Source organism: Lepidochelys olivacea, assembly GCF_965140295.1.
Source record: "Lepidochelys olivacea isolate rLepOli2 genome assembly, chromosome: 15".
Classification (NCBI taxonomy): Eukaryota; Metazoa; Chordata; order Testudines; family Cheloniidae; genus Lepidochelys; species Lepidochelys olivacea.
In genome coordinates, this window is record NC_140425.1 from 32,230,134 (window position 1) to 32,253,014 (window position 22,881).

The following is a 22,881-nucleotide window of genomic DNA, read 5'->3' on the forward strand; positions in this document are numbered from 1 at the left end:
TTTTGAAGTTTTTTTGTTGTAATATTGCCACTTCTAGGTCTGTAATTGAGTGACCAGAGAGATTGAAGTGTTCTTTGACTGGTTTTTGAATCTTATAATTCTTGACGTCTGATTTATGTCCATTTATTCTTTTACGTAGAGACTGTCCTATTTGGCCAATGTACATGGCAGAGGGGCATTGCTGGCACATGGCATATATCGCATTGGTAGATGTGCAGGTGAACAAGCCTCTGATAGTGTGGCTGATGTGATTAGGCCCTATTATGGTGTCCCCTGAATAGATATGTGGACCCAGTTGACAACGTGGCTGTTGTTACACTTATCTGAATTGCTCTTCCATTTGCTTCTGCTGTGCTTGCAGATTCTATTTGCACTTCTGCTCCAGACTGGGAGCATTTAGGGTTGGTTTTTGGCAGGCTGTGGGAGAACGTTAGCCGTAAGAAGACTGCTTGTGTACTGTGTGGCAGTGCGTATTCAGTTATATTTTCTTGAGGGCTGGATAAGGCAATGCCCAAATCTTGGTCAGCCAAAGGGCACTCTGTAGGGCCAAAGGGCTCTTCAGGAGTTTGCTATCTAATGAAAGGACATTGATCGCTTTGTGTTGCATCAGCATCCGATCTGATTAAGCACCTGAGTAAAACTGTACAACTGTAAGTTGAAATGTATCAACAAAGTCTAGCTCCAGTGTGTTTAAATTTAAAGTTTCTAAATTAAATACCATTGAAGTCTGTTTATCAGAATTTCAGCTAATTGAAAATCCCGATTATCTGAATGAGCAGTGTGTTTCCCATGCTCATCAGTGTTTTTGGCACCTGAGGTGGAGAGAGGGAGGGCGATAACTGCAAGAGACAGAAGCCTCCGTTGTACTGCTTGGGTGGAGGGAGCTGGAAGGAAGATGGGGACAGTGAGGGAGCTGGGAGAGGCCCAGGGCAGCAGGGGTTGGCTCCCCCCAGAGCATGTACTATACCTGTCTCCTGCTGCCTGCTCCCAGCTTCTGTTCCCACTGGGTGCTCTGCTGTAGGACAGTCATGCTACCTGGCTCCAGCTCTGCCCTGGGCTTCAGTTCTCTAGTCTAAAGAGATTCAGGCTCCTTGTCTCTGAGGGCTGGTGGATGCCCTGTAGCCAGGGAGCCATAGGTGCCGTCTGGCAGGGGAGCCAAGGAGCTGGAGCCAAGTAGCAGTACCACCTTACAGCAGAGCCCCCAGCTGGGAGCAGGAAGGCCCTTGCAGGCTGGATCTGGCCCATGGGCTGCCATTTGAAGAGCACTGCTATATGGTAGTGACAGATTAAAGTAAGGAGTTTGCAGGCCTCCGTTTGTGAGGTTCCTTTGAACCAAATCTGCTTTTGAATAGTGTCAGACAGCCCTATGATAACATGTATAACAAGCAAGACCTCAAAAAGGTAGTACTGAAGGGCTGGAATTGAAGCCCTATTAAGATCAAATACACATTATCCTTTCAGAGGAACCTGGGGGGATGGAATGGGATAGATTAACAATTGCTGTTTAGACTAGACTCAGTTACTACCTAGTTTGTGCTGAGTTTACACAATACCAATTACATTGTGGAGGTATATTACATTTTGTAGATAAGACCTGAATGCTTTTTCTTATCCATGCTCTCCCACTCTAAGATGTGTGACTTTATTTAATCAGCTTGTACAAGAAACCTTTGTAGAGCATTTGTGTTACATACATATATGGAACCTAAGGGTACTCTTCTAACGCAGTACACTTTGTCCAGGTGTTCCTTGTCAGACAGTCGTACAAAGCAGGTAAAGAGTTGTTTCCAATGAGGCCTATGACACAAGTGAGGCTGTTACCAAGCAGAAATGGCTACCAGCCAACAAGGTCTAACTCTGGATAACTCTGGGCAAGATGGTGTACAGTGTGTTCTCCAACAGGCCTTCAGCTAAGGGTTCCATTGTATAGCACTTTGATCCCTTCCTGGTTTTGCAAATGATGTGTTCTGACTGAAAGAGATAAAGACTTTGCTTAATGAAATGCTTGCTTGATCTTCCATCATTCATGCACTCAAACTGTCAGCTGGCCCAGGCTGAGCTGTTAAGTCAGCCCTGTGGGGGGGAACACCATCACTCTTGAGCTACTGCAAGTGTTACTGGCTGACAGTGAGACCAAAGGCTTCACCTAAGAGCATTAGGTGAGATTTTGTGGATTATTTATTAAGTGTTTAGTGCAGTTTCCTCTCCCAGAGTCTTAGGCCCTGTCTACAGTGGCAAGTTTGTGTACACACTGCCGAGCCACTTAGTGCGCAGAAACTGCGCAGTTGTAGTGCTTTAAGAAAACCACAACGAGAGGCATACAGTTTTCTGCGCCAGGGCTACTGCGCTGCGGTACCAGTGTAGACACTGTGGTCGATTACAGTGCTGTGATTGGCCTCTGTGAGGTGCCCACAATACCTGTTCTCACCTCTCTGGTCATCGGTTTGAACTCTACTACCCTGCCCTCAGGTGACCAACTGTCATCCCCACCCTGTAGAAAATTTGAAAGTCCCCTTCCTGTTTGCTTGGTGATGCGTGCATCTTTCCAGGTGGCCATGCCTGCTCCATGCACCAGACGATACCCCGCTTGGAGCAATGCCAAGCTGCTGGACCTCATCAGCGTTTGGGGAGAGGAGGCTGTCCAGTCCCAGCTGTGCTCCAGACGTAGGAATTATGATACCTATGGACAGATTTCACAATGCATGACAGAAAGGAGCTATGATCTGGACACATTGCAGTGCAGGGTCAAAGTGAAGGAGCTGCAGAACGCCTACCCCAAGGTGCGGGAGGCAAACTGTCGCTCCGGTGCTGTGCCCACAAGCTGCCAGTTCTACAAAGAGCTGGACGCGATACTTGGCAGTGACCCCACCTCCACTGTGAAGACCACTGTGGCTTCTTTGGTGGCTTGCGTACCAGTCGAGAGTGGACTGAGGCAGGAGGAGGAAATCTTGGATGAGGATGTGGAGGGGGAGGGAGATCCAGAGGCAGGGGATGACTCGGAGACCAGAGATGCATTCAGCCAGGAGCTCTTTTCTACCCTGGAGGAGGCTAGCCAGTCACAGCTGTGGGATCTTGGTGAAACACAAACAGGACAGGAGGCCCCTGCTAAGTGGATCTGATTTTGGGAATTGCTGAAGTGAGTTATTGGGGGCAGGGGGGTTGCAGAAAGCATGCTTGTCTTCCACCGCATGCCTAGTCTGAGCGGTGGAACAGGCTGTTGATTGACTCCCTCACTTCACAGGAATCTACCTCAGAGTTGTCCAGGAAACTCTCGTGGAGATACTGGGCAATCCGCTGCTGCAGGTTCTTCAGCAGAGCTGCTTTGTTTCTTGCACCATTAACAGTAACTTTCCCTCACCACTGTGCCGTCACGGGGGAGGGGGGCATTGCTGCTCACAGGTGAGCCACATAGGGGCCAGGGCGGAAGCTTCAAGTTTGGAGAGGACCCTCCCTTGAGTCCCTGCTCACCCTCAACACTGAGATATCTTTCATAATGATCACCTCCTGTGGAAAGTGTGGGGACAGGAATGATTATTAGGCCCCAACCCACAGTGCTGGCTTTCCCCAAGAGCCACGTGCCCAGTGTACAGCAGGGTCCGGGAAGAGTGATTTACCTTGCCCCTGTAGATACTCACCATTTTTGCAGTCTTGTGGCTCACGTGTGCTTTCCTGGGGTCAGCCAGTTAATGACAGGTGTATGAGTACTGGCAGTGTTTTAAATCACTGAATCAGTGTTGTCTGTGTTGCAAACAATACTGCTTCTGTAAAATGTTGCATTTAAACTTCACAGAGATGACCTTTTGAGCACAGCCTCCCTCTTTGTTATTGGCAGTTGAATAGCTGTGCAGAATTAGAAAGTGGCCAAGAAGAACTAAGGAGGACTTTCTGCTTAATGTTATGATGCACTCCGCTGCCGAGAAACAGGAATTGAAGGAGTAGAGGGACTGAAAGGAGAACACAGCACGCCAGAATGAAGCCATGGAGCAGCTTTTAAGTGTTATGGAGCGCCAAGCAGACATGCTCCAGGCGATACTAGCTCTTCAAACTGAGCAGCTCTGTGCCCGCCCTTCCCTGCAGCCACTGTCGCAAAACTCTTTCCCATGCACCCCCAGACACTGCCAAAACACTCTTATCAACCCCCTGGCTCCAGTGTATACCCGCGGCATTCCACTCCTCCCCTCTCACAGTCCAGCCCTGCGGACCCCCAGTACCCACTGCACTCAATACCCATCCCTCTGCAGTTTGGCCCTGCTGAAGTACAGCAGCCGCTGACTGTACTCCAAAGGAGAAGGTTGGATATGAGCCCTGGACATACACAAATCTTTAGCCGTCCCAGGATGACTCCTCCTGAGACCTTCTTCCCTTTCCCTATCCCCCACCCTGCTGATGATTTTTTTGTTTGACTCTCTCCTCCGACTGTTGTCTTTTAATAAAAGAATCGTGTTGGTTTGAAAGCAATCTTTATTCCATTAATTGAAAGCGAAAAGAGTCCTGCAAAGCAATAGACAATTTTGTTAAACCCCCTTATTGCATCATGTGCACCAATCACCTCCTGGCATTACAAGCACCGGGATTTGTATTGTAGGATCAAGTCCAGTAATAGCTCTTGCGGGAATGGGTGGAGATGTTGCCTAATGGAGTTTGGCGGGGGGAACTAATTTCTAACTTTGTAATCAGACCCTCACTTTTCTTTCTTTTCTTCCATTTTGTCAGTAACTGCAGAAAACAACTGTTTGCAGTACTCTGAACTTGTAGGCAGAATAGACAGGCCTGGTTCTCCACTGCCTTGTAGGTTGTGTCATTTCTGCCTATGTGCCTGGCTATAGAATACTGGTGAGAATAGAGACGTATGGATTGGTAGCCTTTTACACTCGCTTTGCACAGGTGTAAATAACTGCACAAGTGCAAGGCTGCAGAGAATCGATCCCAGTAGGTATAAGGCTTAGCCTCCTATCTAGTGAGTCATTCTGCCTTGTGAATGCAATGGTATTGGTTGGTTCTAGAGGGATCCACATCTAGCCTTTCCCTGCTGGGGTGAGGGTTACTCTTAGTCCATGATGGGGTAGGAAGTAACACACACAGTATCTTTGCAATTGAGGATAGGACCGAAGGGTGGGGAATCCCTTAATGAACCAGTTATACAAGTTCACCTGCACATCCACCAATGTGATATATGCCATCATGTGCCAGCAATGCCCCTCTGCCATGTACATTGGTCAAACTGGACAGTCTCTACGTAAAAGAATAAATGGACACAAATCAGATGTCAAGAATTGTAACATTCATAAACCAGTCGGAGAACACTTCAATCTCTCTGGTCACGCGATCACAGACATGAAGGTCGCTATCTTAAAACAAAAAAACTTCAAATCCAGACTCCAGCGAGAAACTGCTGAATTGGAATTCATTTGCAAATTGGATACTATTAATTTAGGCTTAAATAGAGACTTGGAGTGGCTAAGTCATTATGCAAGGTAGCCTGTTTCCTCTTGTTTTTTCCTACCCCCCCCCCCCAGATGTTCTGGTTTAACTTGGATTTTAACTTGAAGAGTGGTCAGTTTGGATGAGCTATTACCAGCAGGAGAGTGAGTTTGTGTGTGTATGGGGGTGGGGGGGATGTGAGAAAACCTGGATTTGTGCAGGAAATAGCCCAACTTGATTGTCATGCACATTGTGTAAAGAGTTGTCACTTTGGATGGGCTATCACCAGCAGGAGAGTGAATTTGTGTGGGGGGGTGGAGGGTGAGAAAACCTGGATTTGTGCTGGAAATGGCCCACCTGATGATCACTTTAGATAAGCTATTACCAGCAGGACAGTGGGGTGGGAATAGGTATTGTTTCATATTCTCTGTGTATATATAAAGCCTGCTGCAGTTTCCACGATATGCATCTGAGGAAGTGAGCTGTAGCTCACGAAAGCTTATGCTCTAATAAATTGGTTAGTCTCTAAGGTGCCACAAGTACTCCTTTTCAGTTATACAAGAGTTCAGAACTCTGCAAGATGCTTATGTTGTTTGAATTAAATAGTTTATATTTTATGATTTCTAGGCACAGTGAAGATTAAGGCTGGCATTTTCGAAAGTGTTGGCCTAATATTACTGTACATCCATTGAAGTCAGTGGGATTCTTACCACTGACTATGTTGGGAGTAGAGTTCAGCCAGTTGTGAGCGCTTTTGAAAATCCCACTCTCAATTAATTGTTGCTAACAATTGGTACAAACCATACCCACTACTACTTCTATTTCTACTGTCCCTTGCTTTTTAAGTTTAAATACTGTCCGGTTATGCATCCAAATACAGTAAAAGCCAGAGTGCACAAATTCCTCTTGCACTATGTCCTTAAAAATCTCCAAATTTGGGTATACTGATGCATAAGACTGCAGTAAGAAAAGGAGTACTTGTGGCACCTTAGAGACTAACCAATTTATTTGAGCATAAGCATTCATGAGCTACAGCTCGCTTTGTCAGATGCATACTGTGGAAAGTATAGATGATCTTTTTATACACACAAAGCATGAAAAAATGGGTGTTTACCACTACAAAAGGTTTTCTCTCCCCCCCACTCCACTTTCCTGCTGGTAATAGCTTATCTAAAGTGATCACTCTCCTTACAATGTGTATGATAATCAAGTTGGACCATTTCCAGCACAAATCCAGGGTTTAACAAGAACGTCTGGGGGGGGGGGAGGGGTAGGAAAAAACAAGGGGAAATAGGTTACCTTGCATAATGACTTAGCCACTCCCAGTCTCTATTCAAGCCTAAATTAATTGTATCCAATTTGCAAATAAATTCCAATTCAACAGTCTCTCGCTGGAGTCTGGTTTTGAAGTTTTTTTGCTGAAATATCGCAACTTTCATGTCTGTAATCGAGTGACCAAAGAGATTGAAGTGTTCTCCGACTGGTTTGTGAATGTTATAATTCTTGACATCTGATTTGTGTCCATTTATTCTTTTACGTAGAGACTGTCCAGTTTGACCAACGTACATGGCAGAGGGGCATTGCTGGCACATGATGGCATATATCACATTGGTGGATGTGCAGGTGAACGAGCCTCTGATAGTGTGGCTGATGTTATTAGGCCCTATGATGGTGTCCCCTGAATTGATATGTGGGCACAGTTGGCAACGGGCTTTGTTGCAAGGATAGGTTCCTGGGTTAGTGGTTCTGTTGTGTGGTGTGTGGTGGCTGGTGAGTATTTGCTTCAGGTTGGGGGGCTGTGTGTAGGCAAGGACTGGCCTGTCTCCCAAGATTTTTGAGAGTGTTGGGTCATCCTTCAGGATAGGTTGTAGATCCTTAATAATGCGTTGGAGGGGTTTTTGGGGTTCGCAGAACGTTGCAGGGGGTTGGCCAGAAAAATGTCACTCACGGCGGCCAGAGGACCCCGGGTGTTGGAGGCAGCAGGTGGGACCCAGTTGCAGGGCAGACAGCCCGAGCCCCAGGGAGAGCGGGGTTAGGGTGGTTGGGGCTGGCAGCCCGAGCCCCAGGGAGAGCGGGGTTAGGGTGGTTGGGGCTGGCAGCCCGAGCCCCAGGGAGAGCGGGGTGGTCAACGGGGTCCAGCAGCCTCTTATTCCTGGATGCCCTGAATATGATATTTGGACATTGGACTATAAACTATGAAGTATTTCTGAAAGAACTCTTTACAACTACAAAGCTCACCATCTCTGCTATGACTCTGAACCTCAATAAATCGAGCTCAAGTCTCTCTCTATATATATATTGATCTTTTAACCATGCTCTCTTTTGTTTTTTAATAAAATTTAGTTTAGTTAATAAGAATTGGCTGTAGCATGTATTTGAGCAAGATCTGAAACATTAATTAACCTGGGAGGTAATGTGTCCGATCCTTTGGGATTGGTAGAACCTTTTCTTTTATATGATGAAATAAGATTTACAGAAATTTTCAGCATATTTGACATGGGTACCTGGATATAGGCCTGAGGCTGGGCCACTTTAAGGGAACTGTGTTGTTTGGACTTCTGAATAACCAGTAAGGTAATAAAGCTGTTTTAGTCTGGCTTGGTAAATCTAAGTATTGGAATATTCACCAGCATTTTGGGGATTATCTGCCCCATTCTTTGCAGTTCACCCTAATTGGGTGACCACAACTGGCTCCCCACTAGGACCCCGGTCACACCTTCCTACTGCAGAGCTTTTCTGGGAAAATGTCAACCTTTTTATTTTGAATTTCTGACTAAGACTTCTGTTTAATAATGTGTCCATCTAACTCCCAGCAGTGTTCCAGGGCTGCATTTTATTTTTGGGAGCGTCTCCCCAAATTACTTCCCCTTTTGAGATGGCAGAAGGGACCCCTTCATACTTCAGGGAGTGAGCTAAGCCAAGAAAATCCAGAGGCAAAAGGAAAGACCTGTATCTCCTACTTCTCTATTTATCAAATGTCTCACTGGGGTGCTCAGTTGGCTCTGTAAGCAGAGTGCATTTGCCCCCTGAGCTCCCCTTTCCCAGACAGGAATAGAGGTAGGCAGTAGTGGAATAGCCATCTTTAGGAGCAAACCTTCCTTTTCCCATTTGTGTGGCAGATGGGACCAGAAGGGCAGATGGAAAACCATGCCTAAGGGCCTAGCGGAGGGTTGTGGGCTCAATTGCTTTCTCCCCTGAGGTTGTGGATGGAGGGTACTGGACATGGGATGAAAATGGCCAGTGCCAGAGAGTGGTGGTAAGGGGCCTTTGGGCCAAAACTCTCTCCCTCTGCTTCCATATCCAAACCAGAGGATAGATTCGTCCAGGCAGAGTACTGTGAAACTATGCTTAAGAGGGTCTGCAGTTGCCCTAGTCAAGCTATAGCTATTTGCCCCTTCTTATCTTCCCTGAGAAGATATCATAATAGAGAAATGGGGATTTTCCTCCCGTATAGAAAAGATTAGGAAAGTATTGGGTTTTTGTCCCTTGATGCCACCATGGGTCATCAGACCCTAATGCCCAGGCTGTTGTTCCCAGCTGCTGCAGGTTGTCATGCCTCACCCTGTCCCTCCATCTCCACCCTACAGCAGCTGTCCATGGAGGGGACTGCCCAGTTGTGGAAGAACAAGAAGAGAGTAAGGGGTCTCTTGGACCACCATTTACTAGTTTCTAGCCTGCCTGGCCTTCATTTTATAACAACAGAATTCAACTTTGTGTCACTACTGAAGGCAAAGTGCCTGTCTTCTCTAGTGGTCAGGGAGAGGGCTTATTTGGGTACAAGAAAGAGGAAACCACAGCATCCACTGGTTGGAACATAGTGATTTATTGAGGTCTCAGAGCACTCTTCCTTCCATGGATAACAGGCTCGTTCTGGCTCTGACAGTCACTCTCTTATGGTATTTTCAAAACAAACCTAGGAAGAACGCCAACAGCCTGATCCCAGAGAGAAAATCAACGTATCCTATCCTGGATGGAGCAAAGTTTCCTATTTCTATACACACTGCCCTTCCAGGATATGATGAACACCAGGCAGAAGTTGGATTAAGCAGAATGAAACCTGCCCCCAGAAGTATCTTCATTCATGGTAAATCAGTTTGGTGGGCTGGTGATGGACCTCTTTGCATCTCTGCACCGAAGCACCTTTGGCCTCTCCATATGTCAGGCCTCTGGATATGAGGTGATGGATGCTCTCTTGCAAAGGTGGGCGAGATTTCTATTTGCCTTCCCACTTTTTCCACTGCTTCCCAGGAATAATAGAGAACAGGAAGGAGAGAGTGCCAGTGATATTACAGATGACTGTATGGCTGAGGAGGCTGTGGTTCTCGGGCCGGATTAACGTAGTCCTTTCAATGTGCCTACCTTACAGAGAAGGTCTGTTGTTGCAATTCTCTATCCAGCATGAGGCAAATTGAAAATGGATACTTGGATGAAGTGATTATCACTCTCATTGTCCTAGTAAGAAGTCAACAAATAAAAGTTACTGGCAGAAGCAAAATCCATATTTTAACTGCCACGTTAAACAAGTGAAATATAGCCTTGAATCCTTCAGGATGGCTCTAATGTGGGTGTAAGAGAGTGTCCAAGGAAAGTGGTCAAGTCTCTGTAATACAATGTTCTCAGAAAGTTCAAGAAAAGGACATTTTGTATAAGCCCCAACATTAAAAGTATTCCTTGGGCAGCTACTCTGATTCTAGCTTTCCAAGGTAGTATAGATTAGAATACAGACTGAGAACCTTATTCTGGTTGTATAGGGGAAAGGACTTTGGGTTCATAGAACACTATGTAATACCTTTGAGTATTGGAGATGTTAATCTGATCATTTAGGAAGACTGGGAGGTCTTGTTAGACAGGTTTTAAACTAGTTGGGGTGTGGCAGGGGGAGTTTTCTGTGCCACAACAACAACATAAAAACCCTGACAAAAAAGACATACTCTGTAAACTGAAAGTATAATACAAGGCAGCAGCTGGAATTATGCAACTCAGAAAGTAGACAAATAGTATATTAAAACCTGTATAAACAAATTGAAGGATTACAGGAAAGAAGAAGTAGACGTGAAACTAAATAATGGAGATCTGTAAAATCTGTTGGGATGATTTTTATAAATGGAATGTCAACATTGATGATGAAATCTACATGGGACAGACAGATACAGTGGGAGGAGACACTTGGGGTTTTTTTTATATTATGTCATAAATAATTTCCACCAACTTTCTAATCTTTTTTGTCTCTTCTCTTAACTCTCTTGATTTGTGGATGCCCTTTTACAAGCTGTCTAAAGTATGAATTGTTTAATTACCTGTTTTGCTCATATAGGCCTTTTAAGGAAAAGAAAGCTTCTCTCTCTCTCACATTGTTGGTCACATTGTTGGTCACCCACCTTTTCTCTCTAATATCCTGGGACCAGCACGGCTACAACAACACGGCATATTTGAAGGAAAGGGTTTGTTCTGCAGTTTAGTGTTTTTTCTTTAAATTAACTACAAATGTTTTCTTCAACGAATATTTAGTAGCTGTGATAAGCCTGCTGTAGCACGGTGGTCTCCAGATTGTTGTTAATTTTACAGGCTCTGTCCGATGTGCTGCACTACCAGTGTGTGTAAGATGGTCTATCAACCTTAATTTTAAATGTTGTTGCATTTCTGGGACTAAGTTGGGCATTTAATGTTGCTTAGCTGTAGTGCTTTGTAGTTTTAATGTTACCTATTTAGCTATTTTACCTTTATAACTGTGGGTTAGAACATTTAAATGATTAAAACCCTGGGTATTAATATGTAAAGTGTGAGGTTTTATTTGGGTAAGACTAGAGGTCTTATAACCAGAGGTCTAGTTGAACATATTCACATTCTTGTGTGTGTTTCTGAGTGATAGTTAAACAATGTACCATAGTTATAGATTTGCGCAGGCAATAGCAAGGGCAGATTTACAAGTGCTTGTAAAAGCTACTATTAATAGAACTGGCATGCTGTTTAACAAGATAATAATCTTGTTCCCCAGTGAGGGGAAACCTGAAGGTGGAGTAGTTTATCCTCATAACGGAACCAGATTATTGTCTTGTAAAACAGTACACCACCCTTTTTTATTGCTAGTAGATTCCATGTAGAGAAAAATAGAAGAAAACTGAAGCTTTCAAATTGTAGAAATACTTGGAAAAATTATTAGCAAACAATATTTAGCTGGCTGCCAGTGTTCTGTGGGATTTGGAATGTGACTTTTTTTATAACAACCAGTTGTTACATTTTTACATGTGTGGTTATATTGAACTTGGTGCTATACATCTGCCCATTTGGGACAATCCAGATTTTATTTACTCATGACTCATTACTAGGTGCTACTACTTTGTGGGTAAAGATTTTTGGGAATGATTTAAAATTAAGGCCAGTGCAAGAGTGACTTCATTCGCCCAATTCTTACCATGGGAGAGATCAGAACAGTTGATAATGCCAATTTTAGTATAATTGATGTATCCTATTTCAGTGAATGAGTAATGTAATAACATGATTCAGGCTCAAATCTAAGTAGAAAATGCTTATTTGTTTACTGACTTTCTTTGAATTGCCTGATTTAAATTAATTTGTGGAATGTTTATTTTGTCTGATTGCACTAATAATTTAGGCCACATGCTATAATAGTTTCACATTTGTGGCTTTAAAACTGTCCACACATTCTTAGATTGTTCTGTCTTTTGTGTCTTTCACACATCTGTGGTGATTGGGCTAAATGAGAATAAACTGACTGGATCCCGTCAGCAATTTGCAGGAAGTGATGTAGAAAGCAATAAAAGGATGAGTTGCCAAAATAAAATAAAGAGATCCTAGAGACAGTATTTTTAACATTTCTTGTCTTTAAAGTGCGTGAAAAAGAAAACAACTGCTACTTTAAGAATGCTTAAGGTTAATGTATATTTAATGGTGCAAATCTTTCATAGAAAGAATGAAGAAAGTAAATCTATTTCATGTTTTGTCTTGGCTCATTTGTTACATTTGTTTTCATCAGATTAGCTTTAATGGTTACTCGGTTTTGAGAAGATTTTTACTTTTGTCCCTTTTCATTTTGAAATATTTTCTATTATAGGAGTGACATCTCAGTGACATCATCATCTTTCTCTGGGATTGTTATTTGATCACTCTTTCCACTTCAGATCCTTACAAAAATGAGCAGGACTTATATCTGCCATGAAATGCAGAGGCAGAATAAACCTTTTACTGCTTAGTATTCTATTAAGGGCCTACTTATTCAGAAATAAGGCAGGCAGCTGGCAATAACCATATCATTCATGATGGAAAAATTCTTGTGTAGTCTTATATTCCTATTGCCCACCAGCTGTGCACATTGTACCCGCTAATGTAAATGGGAGTTGTGTGTGAACAATGGGTAGTATATGACATGACGAATGTACCTTGTGGCAGGTTCCTCATAATACTTCCTCTGGTGCAAGGCCTTGATATGGCCCAAGGGCAGAGCTTGTAGTGTGCCAGTACATAGGTTACAAAAACAGTGCTGTTGAGTGAATAACTGTATTTTTATTTCTAATGAGCTATGCCAAAGTGCATTTTTGAAGATAAGTTACTAATATGAAAATATCTTACAGACTGTTTATTAAATCACCTAAGAGCTAGATTTATTACAGTTGCAGGTTAATCGTTTGTGTGCATTTTAATTTGTGCATCATAAAACAGTTTATAATCTGAACTCTGGCAGAATTCAGACTTCAGTTTCTCATGTGTTCACTGTTAGGAGTTTGCATTTCCTGGCTTTGTGTTTGCTTTGGACTGGTGCTTGATAGTTGTATCAAGGGGATTAAAAAGTCACCAGAAAAAGAAGTAGAAACTTGAATGTGGAAGTGGAGGGTACATATTCTGTAAAAGTTTCCTGCATCCCACGTCTCCCGTTGGCTGGGAACGGCGAACCATGGCCACTGGGAGCTGTGGGCGGTCGTGCAAATGTAAACAAATGGTCTGGTGGCGCGCCAGTGGATTACCCTGACAGGCCGCAGGTTGCCCACCATTGAGCAAGATAGCTTGTGGAGAGCAGTATAGTTCATGGAGGGCAATAAAGCTTTGCAAACCAAGTAACTAATTTCAAAATTAAGAAATAAATGCCAGTAAGAATCTCCTGTTTACATGTACAGCAGTTTTTATTTTAAAAAATCACATGTCTGATAAACAGCTGTTGATCATGTTGCTTCTAAGCATAGGTGCCTTTTGCAGCCGCTGTTTCTCATTTTTTTCTAAATTGTAATAAGCCAAGTATCCCATCTGAGTAATAAGAATGTCAAACCGTGGAAATTGACTTGGCTAGATTAGGTTTATGGGCCTACACAAAGATCATGTTCTTCAGCATAAAGAGAACAAAAATAATCAGAGGAGTGAAATCCCAGTGTAGGAATGTTGGCTCGGGAATAGACCTAAACAATAATCATGAGCAGTATATTCTGCATGTGTGTTCCCTGCCAATCCACCTCTCCATCTGTTCTGGCGAGGATTAAGTACTAGTCCTTTCAAGAAGCAGTAACCACCCTCACTCCCAAGTAAAATACCCAGTGTATTATATATGCAATTCAGCATACATCAAACTATCAAACTGAGACACAGCACTGTAAAAAGACCTTTTAATGTCACACTTGGAATATTCTTTTTCAAGTTCACCCTTATTTAGGAAATTATTACCTCTAAATTGACTTTAAATAATTCTATCGCTCTTCACATAATTTTTTCAATATTTGTATGTTGGAGACATATTAGACTTGAACTGTGTTCCTTAGAAAAAAGAACATGGATGATTTCACTGAGATCTCTAAGATCCTGAAAGGAACAGATTGATTCTGATAAGCTGCTTGAGACAGTTACTATTTTGAAAGCAAGAGGTCATGGACTCCAACCTGAGGAAGGGACTAGCATAGCATATAAATAGTTTAGGCAGAATTTCCTCATACACAAGCTGGTTGGAATAGAAAACAAACTGCCAAAGTTAACGGAGTAAACTAACTTGGCTGAGAGCTGAAGACATGTTTGGAATAGTAGGAAGTGCTGGATCTAGATACTAACTGGATTTTTGGGACACAATTTAATACTGGGTATATTTTATTTCCTAGTTCTTTAAACTTTTTCCCCTTTCTGTGTGTCCTACTTACAGGTGTTACGTTGCACTTGATAAAAGAACCAAGGTATCAAAGTTGCCAAGTAGTGGCTGAATGTGCTGTCATTTTATACAAGAGAGATCAGGCTCTTAAAGGAGGAGATTATCTCAGAATCTCACTGATATCAATGTGAAGGATTGTTACAGATCAAGGGTAGAATGTGGACTTGATGTACTAACTAAACTTTGAGCTATCATTATTTATTACCTGTTCTGCACTTTGACACATTCAGCATCACACAGTGAGAAAATGTTTTCTCCATTAGGACCAGTGCTATTTCAGCCCTATATTTCCCTTTCTTCACAACCCTGCTTTTTTTTTTTCTTGTCCCTATTTCTTTGCATGTGCCCTCTTTTCTTCCTTCTGCCCTTTATCCCCTGCAGCAACTCCCTCCTTGGCTTCATTCCTGTCCCGCTTCATCATCCATTCACTCTACTGGTGAGAGATGAAATGAGTAATGTTGTCATTTCATGTATTGTTGTTGGATTTTTGAGTTAACACTCAAATGAAGTTAATGGGGATAGAAGAGTTCACAGCTCTCTGTTTCATTGTTTCAAATTGTCTGCAGACTCAGGAAGCCAATGTTGTTTTAGGTACACTTTTGTTTCTCATTTTGCTTACATAACATTTTCAAGTGTTGCTTTGCCAAAAAAAAAAAAAAAAGATTGCATTCTGCAGAATCTAAAAATACCACATGGGTCACAAAAATATATAAAATGTGTTGGTGACCGACATCTTTGCTGTAGATACTGTCTGACGGTTGATGGAAGAGAAACAGAGACTTCTTCACTCATGCCACTTTTTGCAGCTGGCAGTAGTCACTTTTCAGACACCTTTTGAAGAGGCAGAATTTGATGGCCTTAAGAGGAACAAAGAATTTTGCAGGGACTAAATATGAACCTGCAGCCTTTGATCTGCTAAGTGTGTTTAAATACACAGTTTACTTTAGCTTAAAATGTCTTTAATATAAATAGAAAATGTATAGGTTACAAGTTGCTACTAAAAAAATTCCCATTTACTGCTGATGGCTATATGTGTCAGCTTTACTAGCTGTAGAGTTGCCTTGTTAGGAGGTAACTTGGAAATAATACTCAAGCCAGTGGTTCCCAGTCTGTGCTCCCGCCATGGGTTATGCAGGGTCTGACCCTTGAGCCAGGGCCGGAACACAGCAGATGGCACTTCTGCCGGATGGAGGATGCCATTTTTTCTCTCAAAATGGCGTCCTCCATACAGCGTGACTGCACATGCACTGTGTGTGAGAGGTGACGCTAGCAGGGACATTCCCATGCTGCACGGGCGGGGTGTTCTGGTAGCCCTGGAAATGAAAGGGTCCAGGGCACTTAGTAAGATGCCAAAGGGATCCTGGGGAAAGAAGTTTGGGAATCACTGGTTAGGCTGTGTGTACACCACAAGCGCTACAGCAGCAGAGCTGCAGGGCTGCAACTGTGCCTCTGTAATGCTCGTATCTTAGGTGCTTCCTTTGCTGATGGAAGGTGCTTTACAATGAGGTAGTTAATCCACCGCTTCCCTCGACCTAGTTGGGTCCATGGTGAGGGCTCGCTCTTCCCCACCCTCGCTCACTTTCACCGGGCAGGGGGTTGGGGTGTGGGCTCTGGGCTGGGGGGTGAGGCTGAGGGGTTCGGAGTGTTGGAGGGGGCTTCAGGCTGAGCCTGGGGCAGGGGGTTGGGGTTCAGGAGGGGGTGCAGGCTCTGGGATTTTGGGTGTGGCAGGGAGCTCAGGTCTGGGGCAGGGAGTTGGTGTGCAGGAGGGAGTGCGGGCTCTGCGGGGGAGTTTGGGTGTGGGAGGTGGCTTAGGCCTGGGATTTAGGGTTTGGGGGGGTGAGGGCTCTGGCTGGGGGTGCAGGCTCTGGGTTGGGGCTGGGGATAAGGGGTTTGGAGTGCAGGAGGGGGCTCGGGGCTGGGGCAGGAGATTGGGGTGTGGGGCGAGTGTGGGATCTGGGAGGGAGTTCGGGTGTGGGAGGCGGCTCAGGGCTGGGGAAGGAGGTTGGGATGCGGGAGGGGGTGAGGGGTGTGGGCTCCAGCCGGCAGCACTTACATCAGGCAGCTCCCGGAAGCGACCAGCATGTCCAGCTCCTAGGCTCAGGGTCAGCCAGGTGGCTCACACACCGCCCCCGCAGCTCCCTTTGGCTGCTATACCTGGCCAAGGGGAGCTGCATAGTCGGCACTCGGGGAAGGGGTAGAGTACAGAGACCCTTGGCCGCCCTTGCGCCTAGGAGCTGCTGCTGGACACGCCAGCCCCTTCCGGAAGCCACACAGAGCCAGGGCAGGTAGGGAGCCTGCCTTAGCCCTGCTGCACTGCCAACCGGACTTTGGCATATTTTAGAATCTCCCAGATGGCTTTCAGTAGCCACCGGGAGATTGAAACGGATTCTGGAAGACTCCCGGCCAATCTGGGAGGGTTGGCAACCATAACTACGGCTCTCAGGGAGCAAAATTTTTCACAGCCCTGAGCAATGTAGCTAGGTCGATATAATTATTTAGAGTAGTCCGGGCCTTAGTTAAAGTAAAAAGTCACATTTTGATAAAAAATTAGCCTTTTGAGGAAAAGCGCTCACCCTGCAGACACCTTTTTTTTCACAGAAATGAGATTTACGATAGAAAGTAAATTACTATAATTGAGATGAGTAATTGAGAACACAACACTGAGAATCTGCAAGCAACACTCATAAGAATTGGGTTTTGGTCTAGCTTTAACCCAATATTCATCCTTATGTGGTCACCACATTGTTTCTATTTGTTCTGTTTCATATACTTAAAGCTTTAAAATATTGATGATATAATAAAATATTCTTGCTTTTACCTTCTATGTTTACTGTAATTTAGAGGTGCAGCTATTGAAATCAACAAATTATTTTAAATAAATTGGAAAATTGAATCTTGTTGCTTTGTATATTTAACCAGAAGTCAGCTTGTTAAATTGGAAAGCTGAAGCTTTTGACTGAGGATATGTCTACGCTAGAAATGTAGGTCAACCTATATTAGCTGACTTACATCCACAGCAGTAATTACTGATGGTGCATGTCCACACTACCCTCCTTGTGTCAGTAGTACACGTCTTCACCCTGAGCGCTTCCACTGACCTAATAGGGGCAGTGTGGGAAGCTGAGAGCCTGGTCTCTCAGCTCTGCTGGCAGCTCCTTACAAGGAGACTGGCTGTGTCACAGGCTCCCCCTCCCTCTGCTCCCCATTCCCTACCAAGATGTGGGGAAGCCGCCCTGGGCTTCTCATCTCCCATTTCCCTGCTGGGAATTGGGGGGAAGCTGGTTGGGGCTTCTCACCTCCCCGTTCCCCACTGGGAGCCAGGCAGCCTTTTCAATTTAAGGGCTCAGGGAGTGCGGTGGGGGTGGGGTGGGGGGACCACCTGAGTGTCTCACCCTGACTTCCAGCTCAGAGTGGGGTCCAGCTGCCGGGCTTCTTGCCCTAGCTCCCAGCCGGGAGCAGGGTCCAGCTTCTCTGGGCTTGGCTTCCCAGCTTTCTTGTCAATTTCAGGGTAGGAGCCTGCATGAAATTGACAAGACAGGATGTAAGTAACAGTGTGGATGCAGACACTGCATCATCCTAACTACACCGACATAAGCCATATGCCTCTTGTGGAGGTGGAGTTATGCTGATATAGTAAGGCACTTACATCAACTGGAGGAAGGCTGTAGTATAGACACTAACATAATTAGGTTGACTTAAATTGACTTACGTGAACCTGTGTAGTGTAGACCTTGCCCTGAATGTACAGTATATGCTCTGCCACATTAGATTCTGAATGTCCACTCTTTATTCACAGGTCAGGTGTAGTACAGATCACTGAAGTGATTATATGTCCATGTACTTCATGAGATCTAAGGAAACTGCTCTTCAGAATGAAAAGTGTTTCAGTTTACATGCTTCTTCAGTTATATATCTATATGCAGACAATGCAAACTAGGGTAAGTGCTTTCAGAACTTGCGGGCTTTGATGCAGAAAACATTTACTTCCTATATTTTAATTGTCAGTTCTCTTAACTAGTAACAGCCAAATAAAATTTTAAGAATACCTTCACTCTTGTGCTCTCTATCTTTTCTTTATGTTAAATATTATTTCCATGCTAACCCATGAGAAGACTTAAGAAAATAAGGGTTGAGGCTGTGATAGTGGAATGCAGTTCCTTTTCAATCAAGTTTCCTGATGTAAATTAATTTTTCAACATTTGAAGACATTTACTTAATTTACAGGAATCTGTAGTGCTGTCTGGCTGCCCTTTTAGGATTAGCACTATGTTCTCTGATTTTTAGGATATCAATCACTGCCGTTGTTGTTCAGTTAAAAGACAAAAATATTAAAATACAGTACATTCTCTGTGTGGAAGCAGTTCATTTGATTGTATGATGCATACTGTAAACTAGATAGCTGAAGTGCCCAACTATTTAGAAATTACAATTTAAAATTCAAACTTTTTTAATATTTAAAATTTAAAATTCTATTTAAAATTATTATTCTAGTATTATTATTTTATTATTATTATTATTCTATAGAATTTGAGTGAATTTCTACTTTGGTGTCTATGCTGACTGCGTATATTAACACTTACGTTTGCTTTTTTTTATAGTTTGTTCTTCCTAATTGGGTTTTTCCAGTTCTGTTGGATGTTTAACTATAGCTATGGCAACAAGAGTAGAGATCAACTCTGCTCTAGCATCCTTAACAACAATACCTGATTTAAATGAAATTACAAGTGAGGATAAAACACAACGCACCTACATCAACCCTCTTTTGGATGCAAGTAATAAGGCTGGTCTACCTTCTAATCCTTCAACACCAATAATTCTTGAAGAAAAAAACAAATTTGGGAGCACTTGGAGACCAGCAACTGTGCCTACTCCTGGATCAAGGCCAAGGCTTTCTCCAAAGCCATTTTCTAAGGATAAACCTTCAGATACTTTTGCGAATGTGAAACCTCCTGTTACAGCTCTCAAACCAAATAATTTTGTCTCCAAGTTCTCTGTGTATGGACAGCCTACTGAAGAAATGACATCTGCTAAGGTGTTAAGTGGAGATGTCCCTCTATTAGTAGATCAAAAACTAATTGAAAATGAAAGTAAAGGCAACAATGAATTAGTCACAAATGTGACCTTTTATTCCAGTCCCAGCAGAAATACTGTGATTCTTTTTGAAACAGCTAGCACTGAGAAATCCAAGGTAAATTTAACACGAGGTAAAATATCTGTTGAGGAGCATAGAACACTTGGCACTGTACAGACAAAAGAGTGGCAATGTAACGCAAAGCCTGAGATGATCTCTCAGCTATCTGTGACTTCCAGAAAACCTGAAGGTGGTCTGCATGGGCAAATATCTTTTTCATCAGACCCCAGACCAGTCTCCTGGAATCCTCACCAATCTGATGAAAAAAACGACACATATGAAGATCCTATAGGTGAGAGAACCAAGGACGTTGCAAAATATGCCAACAGCGAGGTTGGCTTATTAACTGAAGTGCAACGAAAGCTAAACCATAGACCAGTATCTGCTGTTTTTCTGGAATCATTAAAAGATCAAAAGTGTAGCAATTTGGAAGTCTCCAAAGAAAAATCTCCAACAGAGAAATCATGGGTTAGAAAACCAAGGCCTTTGTCCATGGATCTAACTGCCAAATTTGAAAATAAAGACGTTTCTCTGTGCAGGAAAACTTGTCCATCTGATGCGATTAAGGAGAATTTACCAGGAATTCACTTCACTGACATAGACTCCCAAGAACAGTCTGAAATGAGGCCTAAAGTTGAAGAAATAGAACTGAATAAAGGTGATCCCTCTAAATCAAATCTGAAATGTAACAATGAGGACATTGACTTTCTTGATGTTAAAAACAAATCTAGTGAGCAAAACCAGAAAGTCTTTCCAGAAGATTTAGACTCATCCAGCCCAAACTATTCAAAAGACTTGATACAGATCTCTGCAAAAGATAAAAAATACCCTTGGGAAACTAAACAGAAATCTAAAGATGAACAAAATGAGAAAAAAATTGACATTGTAACTAACTTACATGGATCAGAAAAAAAGAAGGAGATGGCTAATAACAAAAGCAAAACAATTAAAGAAGTGGAAATATTGGATCAAAAGGAAACTTCCAGAGTTTTAGTCAGTGCAAACTCTACAGATTCCTCAAAAAAAGAAAACAAGACCTTGAGGGGGAGCGTTAAAAAACACATCCGTTTGTTTGCTGGCTCAGAAAGTAGCATTACTCCAATGGATACCGAGCCTCTCCCAGCAGCCACTGAGAGGGAAAACAGAAATGTGAACATCCAACAGAGAATCAGAGAACTGACAACAGAAAATACAGATGTTAAGCCAGGAAATCTACGCAGATCACTCAAGTCACGACCACTTTCTGCAGACTTAACAAAGAAGTAAGTTACAGAAGAGATGTTTAATACTCTATTCTTTTCAAGTTTTCAATTAGTACAAATAAAAAAAAATCAGATATCACAGTTCCTCACTTGTAATCTTCAAACATACTTTTTCTTAGAATTCTGCTTAATCCGTTGCTCATAATTTATCTTGATAGTGGCTGCAAAAATACGCTGTCAGTAATATTAATTCTTGCATGCTATCTTAGCAGTCTCTCACTACTGCTTGAGTTTTATTTACATGTTTTGAAATCCAGGTATGAATAATATAGCTCATGCTGTCATGTATTTTCAAAGGTTCAAAATATAACCTGAGTTTTCATTTGTTTAATGTGCTCTTTTCACTTCCATTGTGTTAGCCTTACTATTTGCTTTTATTTTATTTGCAAAATACTTATAAATAATTTTTTGCATTTGGCACAAATTAGGGTAGACCTTTATCAGTGTCACCTCAGTGACACTATCTACTATCAGATTTTGCGCCAGATAGGCATTTTATTTCACCTTCATATCCGGGTCTACAGATCCATGATTCTGCATCTTTTTCTGGAGGAAGCAGGGAAGCAGATGAGAGCTGTCACTTGCAGGGCAGGGCTTAAGTGCCCTCCAGCTGATGTTTTGCCTGTTTAGAACAGGCAGACACTGTAGAGATCTGTGGTGTAGAATGCTGCAATGATGAGTGTGGGATAAGAGCCTGAACCGAATAGAATTCAATGTAACAGTAAAGTTTATGCAAGAGACAGTGGGAACTTTCAACCTGTTTTTCAGTAGTCTACTAACTAAATTATGTCTTAAATTCTAGAACATTTTTTTCCAAGATAGAAAATAAAGTATATCTAGCTTGTTAACTGTAGAGAAGGCTTGGGCTTTGTCTGCTAATAGTTCAGGCATACATAAATCACTGAATCAAGATAAGATTTGTGCTCTGAAATAAAGTGATTTCTCCAATCACATTTATAAGAAATTAATTGGAGCATTTTAAAATTATATGAAAAGAAAGTGTCATATTTTGCATTTGAAAAAATGCATATTGGGCAACTAACTAAAGTTGTTTAATGTCATCCATACTTAAAAGAAATAACAAATTTTTGCAAATAGGTTTTCAAGCCCAGCATCAACCAATGAAATTAAACCTGAGAAACCTACTGAATTGAATAGTGATGTTACTAGTGAAACACAAGAAAATCAAAAGGTAAGAAAGTGGTACTTACAGACTTGGTCTTCCAAACAGAATTGTAGCTATAATTTATATAGTACTATGCTGTGTCACATACGGCTATAGAAAGCAATGAGTTAGAAACTGCCATTGTGAGTATTAAGAATAGCATAATCTTAATAAGTTTACCTGGGTAATTCCTTCTTTAGGCCACCCTGGTAATGTACAGAAATCATGTACATGTTTGTCTATAGTTTTGCACACATATATATTAACCAATGACAATAGCCTTACACATATTAACTTCTTATGAAACTTCCAAAGTGTCCTGAATTAATTCAAGCTTTTATAATATATCATTATATTAAACATGCTTTGCGTTTTTTACCAACCCCTCCTGTAACATTTAATTCTAATGGTCTATGACAACACAGGGCTACATAAAGAATCTGGAGTGTCTTATTTGGCCACTTTTAAAAACTGATGAATATATAGATAACTTAGTTTCTAAGCATAATACTTAAGTCGTGCAAAATATAACTTTTCTGCTTAAAACTATAAAATTGTTGTGTATATGAAGATTTAATATTGTTATTTTAGGCATATTTTTCCTGAGTCCCTTGATGTTTGGGCCTGGGTTTTTTTCTTATCTTATTCGGTCCTGGTTACAACACAGTAGTACTTGAAAGAAAAATGCCAATTTGATATGAGAGTCTAATGAGTTAATTTTGAAGAAGAGTAATTGAACAATGAACAAAAATCCAAACTTTAC

The 22,881-nt window shown here is 42.4% G+C and overlaps 1 protein-coding gene across 1 annotated transcript in view; it reads left to right on the forward strand.

Annotated features, from left to right (window-relative positions):
* The window catches only part of KIAA1671, a 155,903-nt gene that overhangs the window by 16,643 nt on the left and 116,379 nt on the right, over positions 1 to 22,881 (forward strand). The window contains exons 2-4 of the mRNA XM_084648916.1: positions 18,357 to 18,498; positions 19,159 to 20,953; positions 22,052 to 22,145. Of these exons, the coding sequence (XP_084505042.1) occupies positions 19,212 to 20,953; positions 22,052 to 22,145 (1,836 nt within the window). The 5' untranslated portion in view covers positions 18,357 to 18,498; positions 19,159 to 19,211. The remainder of the gene's footprint in view (positions 1 to 18,356; positions 18,499 to 19,158; positions 20,954 to 22,051; positions 22,146 to 22,881) is intronic.